Raw genomic sequence first — 9,506 nt, forward strand, 5'->3', positions numbered from 1 at the left:
AGGCTTGGATCACTCCTCCTCTCTGGGGACTGTGCTCCCGGGATACTGGCAGGGTGCAGCTAGTCCTCATCTGGACCTTCCGTGAAGCAAACACCCGCAGATTTCAAGGACTCATGAGTGCATGAGTGCGGCGGGGTCTCCTAAACTCCCAAGGTCCGAGGCAGGCTGGTCCAAGCTGTGTCGGCCGTTTTAAAAAAAAGAGAGACTTAGAGATGAACTCGCCCGTGCGCTGCTGGCTGCCCCGCTATAGGGGCGAAGGCCCCTGACGCAAGCGGAACTCTGCGGAGCCCATACGAATCAGAACGGAGCAAGGCTCCTGGCGCACTCGGGACTCCAGGAGGCAGCCGCGCCAGAGACGCGGGTCGCGCCTCGGGAAACCGGGTGGTGGGGGGAGGGGAAAGCTTCACCAAGAAAACCCACCGAGGCGGGGACTGGCCTGGGCGGGGAGGGGCGGCGGGGCCGGAGCCCCTCGCTGTTGGGCAGACTCCCGATGGCCAGAGGCTGACTTCCACTCCCGCCGACCGCTCCCCGGGGGGAAAGAGGAGGGAGAGAGCGATAGCGGCGCTAGGCCTCCGGTTCCCGCAGCCTGCAGAAGTTGGAAGCTCAGCCGCGAGCGCACACTCCTGCGCCCGCCTGCAAGGCGAGCCTGCGCCCGGAGAGCACAGCCCCGGGGCGACCCGGCCGAGGAGCTCCGGCTTTTGTCATGATGGCCAGCTACCCCGAGCCCGAGGACGCCGCAGGGACCCTGCTGGCCCCGGAGAACGGGCGCACAGTCAAAGAGCCCGAGGCGCCGCCGCCGAGTCCGGGCAAAGGCGGCGGGACAGCACCAGAAAAGCCGGACCCAGCGCAGAAGCCCCCGTACTCGTACGTGGCGCTCATCGCCATGGCGATCCGCGAGAGCGCCGAGAAGAGGCTCACCCTGTCCGGTATCTACCAGTACATCATCGCCAAGTTCCCGTTCTACGAGAAGAACAAGAAGGGTTGGCAGAATAGCATCCGCCACAACCTCAGCCTCAACGAGTGCTTCATCAAAGTGCCGCGCGAGGGCGGCGGCGAGCGCAAGGGCAACTACTGGACGCTCGACCCGGCTTGCGAGGACATGTTCGAGAAGGGCAACTACCGGCGCCGCCGCCGCATGAAGAGGCCCTTCCGGCCGCCGCCAGCGCACTTCCAGCCGGGAAAGGGGCTCTTCGGGTCGGGAGGAGCGGCGGGTGGCTGCGGCGTAGCGGGAGCGGGGGCGGATGGCTATGGCTACCTGGCGCCGCCCAAGTACCTGCAATCGGGTTTCCTCAACAACTCCTGGCCCCTGCCGCAGCCGCCCTCGCCCATGCCCTATGCCTCCTGCCAGATGGCTGCTGCTGCAGCAGCAGCTGCGGCAGCCGCTGCAGCAGCCGGCCCGGGCAGCCCCGGTGCAGCCGCGGTGGTCAAGGGGCTGGCTGGCCCCGCCGCTTCCTACGGGCCGTACTCGCGTGTGCAGAGCATGGCGCTGCCGCCGGGCGTCGTGAACTCCTACAACGGCCTGGGAGGCCCTCCCGCCGCGCCCCCACCGCCGCCACCGCACCCCCACCCGCACCCTCACGCACACCATCTGCACGCGGCCGCCGCACCCCCGCCAGCTCCGCCACACCACGGGGCTGCCGCGCCACCCCCGGGTCAGCTCAGCCCCGCCAGTCCGGCTACCGCTGCACCCCCAGCCCCCGCGCCCACCAGCGCGCCGGGCCTGCAGTTCGCCTGCGCCCGGCAACCCGAGCTCGCCATGATGCATTGCTCTTACTGGGACCACGACAGCAAGACGGGAGCGCTGCACTCGCGCCTGGATCTCTGAGTGGCACCGTGTGCGGGAGCGGCCCCGGAGTGGAGGAGCCGAGCTCGGGTCGCAGCCGCAGCAGCCAGCCGGACAGCGTACACTTCGGGACAGCCTTTTGAGCCAGGGCCCTCCAGCCTTCTGCGCGTCCTCGTTCCGCCCCGCTCCTGCGACTCCGCTTTGTCGCCTCCGCTGTTCCTCCGGTGTTCTTCCCTACCGGGCCTCTGCCTTCGCGCCCTCCTGGCCGGAGGCCGCCCTCTCCGCGCTTTCCGCAGGCCTCCTCTCCTCCCGGAGTCCCGGAGTCACCGCAGGGAATGTGTCTCCGGCCGAGTTGCGGCCGAAGTGTCGGCGGCGCTGACCTCTTGGCCTTCTCTTCCAGGTCGGTGGACCTGAGCTCGACTTTCTCCACCCCACAACCGCCGCGCTGTCTGTGGCTAGAAGCGCTGGGCTGCTGGGGTAGCAGGACCCACGCTGCCGGAGAAAGGAAAGAACGTGCCTCGTCGCTCCGCGATCCCTCCTGGAACTGATCAGAAGCCGCTTGCAGAGGGGCCCGCTGGGCGGGGCGGGGGTTGAGCCCCAGGCTGGAGCTGGGACAGCCTCGTTCCGCGGCCTGTAATCCGGTTCACATCCCCTCGCCTAGAGAGGCCGCCTAGAGAGGCTCGCCTAGAGAGGTGCCACCGCTCTTCAGCGCACTGCTTCGGGTACCTCCATGCCAGGGTGGCTGGCTAATGTCTTGCTAAAAAGATCGGTGAGGTTTTTAAAATATATTAAAAATATTTTTAAGGGGAAAAAAGAGAGGGGGGGAATAAAACTTTCATCGGGAAAAACGGTGAAGTGTTATGGCCTTTGCTAAAACCAAACAACAAAATCAAAAGCTTTAGTTTCTTCCCTGAGATTTGTGTAGAATTCCTGTAGTCACTTCAGAAGGCTGTGCTCAGAGTCGGAAGAAAAAAGAAACTAGCTAAAAGAAGGGTTTCACTACAAATCGGGAGTTTTTCTCTCTATTTTAAAAAATAAATTCAAAACAAATTTCCCCGGATCTTCCAATTCTAGCCCGTGATGCCAGAAGATCTCTCTCTGACTGGCTGGGCCACGCTTCGGGGATGACACTTCCCTCCCTAGTTTTTGTTTTTCAAACTCCTTGCTTCTTCCACCTTTGGAAGGAGAAATGTGAAACCGGCCAAGGCCGGCCCACACGGGCTTGTGGCCCCAGCCGGCTAGCCCGAAATTTCCGCGATCTGGTGGTTGAGTAATGTCTTTCGGGGACCAAATTTTCTAGAGGGAACTAGAGCACTTTTGCTGCGTTTGTATGTGTGCGCGCGCGTCCCTTGTCAATTCCCAAATAAATTTTTTTTTGTTTTTTCTTTTAACACGGACTTACACTGTTTCTTTTACGCCGTAGTTCAGCAGCTAGCTAGCTCAAAGAGCGAGCTCTTCAGCAAAACTGTGGCCTTTCAAAAAAAAATGACACAAACAAGGGTTGAGAGCAACCAGTGTGGCAGTCGCTTAGGACTGTCGCTACTGCTTTGTTGTTCTGGAGGTTGTTTTTCTGTGTCTGTTGCGGCTGTTTAACACCGGCGAAGTTACCGGCCCTTCGCTAGAGGCTACTACGGTAGGCATGACTTGTTCTATTTTTTGTGCCCGTGTAAGTTTATATTTTGCCTCTTGTATAATTGTACTAGATGCATGCACGGTGTTCTCATTAGTATCTTCATACTACTAAGGGTTTTTTTAGTCGAATATCTAACATTTTGTGGGTTTTTTCATATAAAATCCCGATTTCAAAAACACAGTACAAGCTTCAAACTTTTCTACAATATACTAGCTGATTTGCTGTACTCTTCTTTTTAACAATCTACATTCATTTATCATGAAATAAGAATAGAAAATTTGGTACTTTTCCGGAAGTTGAGTGCACTATGTACTATAGAGATGAACTTTTGTTTGTTTGTTTTTTCTTTACTGAGCTCATGAAATAACGAATTAAGACCCATGTTTTCATTAAGATACAAAAGGTGTTTGACCTGGTGGCTGTCTAAATCTCTCCTGCTGATTAGAGGTAGATGGCTTTCAGTTTTCAGATGGGGTGGCAGTTATTGGATCTCTTACAGTGGCTGGGAGCTGATATAGCAAGGACTAGATCCCATGCTCAGCCACGCACCTTATACCTCCTTTTCTCCCTCCTTTGATAAGAGACAGGTCCAGAGAAATAAGCTAGGAGCACCAGTGAGCTTGGGGGATGAGTTTACAGGAACCCTAACTGAAGATCTAACCTTGGGAATGTCAGGGTAGTATCTGGATGGTATGTTTCTAGGATCAAGGGGAAGTCATTCCCACTTCAAATGCCCTCTCCTCCCCCAAATATCTCAGAAGAAGGATCCAGGGTGGTAGAGAAGGTTCTGTGGATTCTCAAAGGTAGAGACTAAAGCCTGTCCAACCATTGGGGTCAGACTGAAAGGAGATACTCCGTCGTTGCAGAGGGAAGTCGGAAAGTTCGATGGGGCCTGAGGCTGCTTCTGTAGCTGTCTGATTAAGGGGGGGGGGGGGTCCCAGACAAAGACAGCATGCTGTGTGTGCGTCTCCACAATTTCTGTATCTAATGTGTGTCCTACAGATAGTTGTGTAGTTTGTGCCTGATGTAAATGTGTTTATAGTGTCTGTTATTTAACGGTGGTAGGGTAGGAGGTGTGTGTTTATATATCATTCACCTGCAAAGAGGGAGAATGGCATATTTAGGACACTGTAATAACCATATGACGAACATTAGAGAGTGCCTACTGGACCATAGTGTGTACTGCATGCTTATGTAAGCAGCTGTACTCTGGGTGTATATTTCTGGCTTGCTGAACAATAGCAAAGTATGTACACCCTTCAGTTCATCTGGCAGAGGCTCCCTGTTCTGGGACTAGTTGTCAGCACCCCTTCAAACTGCTATCCAGAGCAGAAAATGGGGACAGCTTCTGAGGCAGTGCTCTTGGTGGACAGGTCACTGCCCACCTCCAGTGAAGCGGAGAAGCTGAGCAGAGCTGGCGAACATCTCGCTGCACCCAAGAACTAACCAGCAAGAGGCGTCTACCGCGGGGGGGGGGCCTTTGCCAAGTAAGGACAATTAATTGAAGGAATTACTGGGGGCTTCCCGAGAGTCTACACCGTGGTTGGAAGAGGTAAGAGAAGGGAGCCACTTTGGCGTGGATGCCTCCTGAAAGACATCTGTCTCTAATTCCAGCCCTAAGGGGTTCTCCAAAGCGCTAAAGTTTGGTCGGTTTCCCTAGTTGGGGACAATAACAGATCTTGTTTGGCTCAGCTTTCCTTTCTCTACTCTACCTCTTTGCACTTTTGAATTTGTTAGAGAATCTGACTCAGATAACTTCCTAAACGAGAGCAAAGGTATTTAAGAGTCCCTGACACAGAACGATTATGCCTTCCCTTACACAGTCTGACTTGAATAGCTAGCAGCCCATGGAGGTATGAGCATATATGTTTGTAGTGTGCTCTATAAATGTGACATAAATAGAGTTTGATGCAAATATCCTGCCAATTTCTGAAGGTTCTGGGTACTCTGAGAACTTAGTTGTTAAACATGGCGAACGGTGTGTGTGTGTGTGTGTGTGTGTGTGTGTGTGTGTGTGTGTGTGTGTGTGGTGTGGTGACAGGGGGTATATAAACATCTCCAAACCCTGTCAGAATACAGCGTTTTCTCACTTTTACTTCCAGATTCTTACAGTTACCTTTGCTTTTCCTAAAAGCCTAAAGTGGGTTGTTGGAGAGACATACAACTCTCTAATGGGACTAGGGAAACATTTTCACCAATGCCAGAGATATACTGAGGAACTGTGCATGCGATGGGGACCTAAATAGTCATCAGTATAGTTCCACACTCCTCGCTAGGGCTTGGAGGGGTATTTTTTCTTGGGCATCCGTAGAGAGTTCTCAGCTCTATACCCCTGCTTGATGGGCAAGGTGCCCAGGCTCTTTCACCTGAACTTAGGGGCAGTTAAATTTTTCATCGTCTTCTGCAAGCCAAGCCTGAACAATCAGCCTTGTAGAGCCCCCTGGTGTTGAGTAGAAACCGGGAGCAAATCCAGGCTTCGCTGGAAAGTTCTTTGATGAAGGCTTGGAGCTTTCCTACCACTGGCTAAAAATCTTGGCCCCCAAGGCCTGGAAGTGATTTGGTCAAACCCAAGATTCCCAAAGGGTCACCACTTTATTTAAATAGCAGTTAACTTTGTCCTGTTGACTGTGTAATCACTGGATGGCAGCCCCTTTAGAGAAGCCCATGGAACCTGTAGGAAGGGTTGAAACCAGAAGTCAGATCTCTGTCATAGAACAGAAGAGGGACCAGGGGCCATGAGCTGACTGGAGCAGTATTTTTGCCCTGCCTTCTGCCCCGGTGATTCTTCAAACCAACAGGGTCCATGGCTGTGTGCTTTCTGGACAGAGAGGGTTCCGGGCTGTTCCAAAGAAGTGTCTGAGACCCAGGAACCAAACTCACTTGAAGATCTGAAGTGGCCAGGTGTGGGTCACTAGCCTCAGAAACCCTCAGAGGAGACTGGAGAGCAGGTGGCACTAGCTGTCCCCTGGCTCTGTGAGTCATTCTGCAGCCCTGAGTGTGAATTGAGGCAGACCATTCAGCAGGAACTGTGAATTGTGGCCCAGGTTCTGACTTGAGATGAAGCCATGGCACCTTCTTCCAAGCCCATGTTACCCCCAGAGAGGAGGCTCGTGCAGGGTGAGATACCTAGATATGGGTAGAAGCCCATATGCTAGGAAGAACTGGTGTGGAAGCCAGCTATCCTGTTTTAATAACTATAACCTTGGCAAAATGTTTGATTCCAGACTTTAGTTTTCTCGTCTATAGAACAGAGATCTACCAGTGTGATTACAATAGTTAAATATTCTGATTCAAAATTCCTAATTTGTTGTTGACTAAGAAGGGGCGAAGGGTCAAGCCTTTAATAATAACTCCTTGGAGTCCCAGCTGTCACTGCCAGGCCACCACTGGGTACCCCAGGAACCCAGACAAGTCAGCACCTACCAGGGTCCAGGCACAGATGATGGTGTCTGCCTTGCCCAGTCCATTGACATCAGGAATGAGGCACCAATGGCCTTGAACACTTGACCCCTGAGGGCACAGATGATGAACTCTTGGACTTACCCTGGAAATCTTGCTATGGCTTCCTTCAAGGCCACTGTCTCTGATATTCGTGGTTTTCCCTGAGAAAGATGCTTTTCCCATCAGAGGTCAAACTCCTCACAGATGCAGGAATGTTTGGGGTTTCTTTACCCTTTTCAGAAGAGCAGAAGGTGGCCACCCACTGTGGGAGATATGGGGTGGGGGTGTTAGCCTGTGGGTAAGACTCCCTGGGCCTTTGGGTAGAAACAGGGAAAGGAGCGGACAAAGGCAGAATGCAGGCTGTACTGAGAGTCAGTGGAAGAAGACTGGGGCTGCGGAGGAACCGAGGGAGCGCGGAACCAACTGTTGGGCAGCGGGCAGGGAACGGGTCCTGGGCCTCCAAGGACACGGGCACCCTCTTGTGGGCAGCCTGGAAGCTCAGACCCACCGGCTTGGACTGAAACTCTCCTGCTAGCCGCTCTGCATTTACTTTGGGGATGGGAAATGAAATGATTTGACTGCAGGTCTGAGCCTAAACTAGTTTTCACTGTAAGGGTAGGAATCTTGGGAAGGCTGGAAAGTCCGTCCATAGCGGGGCTGCAGTAATTCGACCCCAGGCACGAAAAGAGACCAAACTGAGACCATAGCCTGCTTAGCTGTCTTTGGTAATACCACTAGCACATCAAACGACGCATGCCTTTTCCTGGATTCTCATCTGTGTAAAAGGAACATTGGGCATGCAAGCAAATAGGAAAAGCAGGATCCCAGGAAACGTTCATCCCTGTGGACTAGGGGGAAGAAACTTTGGCCATTTTCTTTCTTGTTGTTTGCTTCTAGAAGAGAAAAAAAAAAGGAAATTCCCCACGTATTTTTGAAACATTTTTCCCAACTACCACTAACGACTGTTAGAGCGAGCAGAGAGTCAGGAAACCGGGCGGCCGCCCGCGGTGACACGGGGCCTTTGTCCTCTTTCCTGAAGCCCCCGCGACTGCTGACCGTGCTGAGATAAAGGCCAGGTCAGGGCCCTAAAGAATCCCTGGGGAAGGGGCAGCGGGTCGTCCCGATGGCCCCTTTCAACTCCGCTTGGAGAGCTGACAATTCCACCCCGCTGACCTCGTGGGTCTACCGAACAGGGGCCACAGCCTGCCTCCGTTCCCAAACTTCATTTGCCCTGAGAGATTTCTGCCTGTCTCCATTCCTCCAGCACTTTTATTTTCTATTTAGAGACTGGGACAGGCAAGAGCTGCACTCCCTGTGGACCTGCTTCTCATAGGAGGGAATAGTGTTAAGCCTTTGCTAGGCTTGGTTGTCCCTATCCGACTCTATCTGGTGTCTGTGTTGCCATAACTAAGTGCTTGCTGTTCTTTGTCCCCTCCTGCTGAAGTTCAGATTGTCTGTACAGTGTCTCCCAAACACTCTGCAGAGAAGGCACGAGAGAGGCTATGAGCCTCGGCTATCTACGGCTGGGATTTAGAAAGCTGAGTCTCCACAGAACTCAAACCTGTCTGAGTAATTTTTGTGACAATGACCATAGGCTCCCCAGGGTACTCTAGACACACCGCAAAGCCCTCTGCTCCGATCCCCTTTGAAGGAAAAGAGGAGGAGAGCCAAGCATCGGACTGGTATGAAAATGGAGAGTTTCTCCTGCCGCCTAGCTGAGAGCATTGTTCATTCAAGCCTTGCCGTGTCCCGAGCTTCCTCAGCTCCAACGGACCCTAGAGCCATATACTCTCCCAAGTCACCAAGTCAGTTCTACTTCTTCCAAGGAGACTTGTGGGGTGGAGGCTCCATGCAACCAGCCCTAAGCTGAATACTTGATCCCCAGGATAGTTCTACTTGGAGAGGTGGACAGACACAAGAAGAAGGCCCGTGGCACCCTCTACCACCTCCTTCTCCGACTCCCTGCCCCCATTAACTAGCTCTGGGGTCTCTGTCCCGAGTGAAACTGGAGCTGCCCACCGCCGGCAGATGAGAGATAAAGGAACCCGGTGGCGCCTGAGTCGTGCTGACCTACAGACCCGGATCCGGCCTTTTCCGCACCCCAGTGCAGCACGGGAGACCCTGCTTCCCCGGAGCCATTGACCTAGCTAGGGAGAAATAGGTCGGCTGAACAATGTAGACACCCTGCCTCCAAACATAGATCTTCTGTTGGCCTGCTAAGTGCAATGTGCATGCTCTTCACAGTAGGAGGATGTCCTGTATCTGTGTCCTTGTTCAAGCATCCTTGCCAATGTGTTTGTCATGTCTGCGTAGAGATAAATGTGCACATTTAAAGTAGGAACGATGCAGACGCATGTGCACACAAATGAATGATTCCAGCATTCATCCTGTTGTCTAGTGGGCAAAACACGGGTAGTAAACAGGCCTGGCTACTCTTGAGTCACAACGAGGACTTACACTTAGGCTTTTCCAATTTTCAAACATAACTTTCACAACAACCCTGGGAAGTGCTCTCCTTTCCAATTTTACAGAAGGAGAAAAGAGCCAAGAGTAATCAAATAGAGCCCGTTTACAACCAATCTGTGAGAGACGGAAATTAGCCAAAGCTCTTGGGATCCTGGCTGCTGCCCAAAGCTCTCCCAAGTGAGT

At 53.3% G+C, this 9,506-nt stretch overlaps 1 protein-coding gene across 1 annotated transcript; it reads left to right on the top strand.

Moving 5' to 3' along the window:
- The first annotated feature begins 703 nt into the window (after nt 1-703).
- On the top strand, nt 704-1,825 carry Foxl2 (forkhead box L2). The gene has a single exon (XM_038324418.1). The coding sequence runs from the start codon at nt 704-706 to the stop codon at nt 1,823-1,825; it is 1,122 nt and encodes a 373-aa protein (XP_038180346.1).
- The last annotated feature ends 7,681 nt before the right edge of the window (nt 1,826-9,506 follow it).

The sequence above is a fragment of the Arvicola amphibius genome, chromosome 3, assembly GCF_903992535.2.
Source record: "Arvicola amphibius chromosome 3, mArvAmp1.2, whole genome shotgun sequence".
Taxonomy (NCBI): domain Eukaryota; kingdom Metazoa; phylum Chordata; class Mammalia; order Rodentia; family Cricetidae; genus Arvicola; species Arvicola amphibius.

Excerpts from the sequence above, each read along its gene's own strand:
- Foxl2 (XM_038324418.1), top strand. The coding sequence starts at position 704 with ATGATGGCCAGCTACCCCGAGCCCGAGGACGCCGCAGGGACCCTGCTG.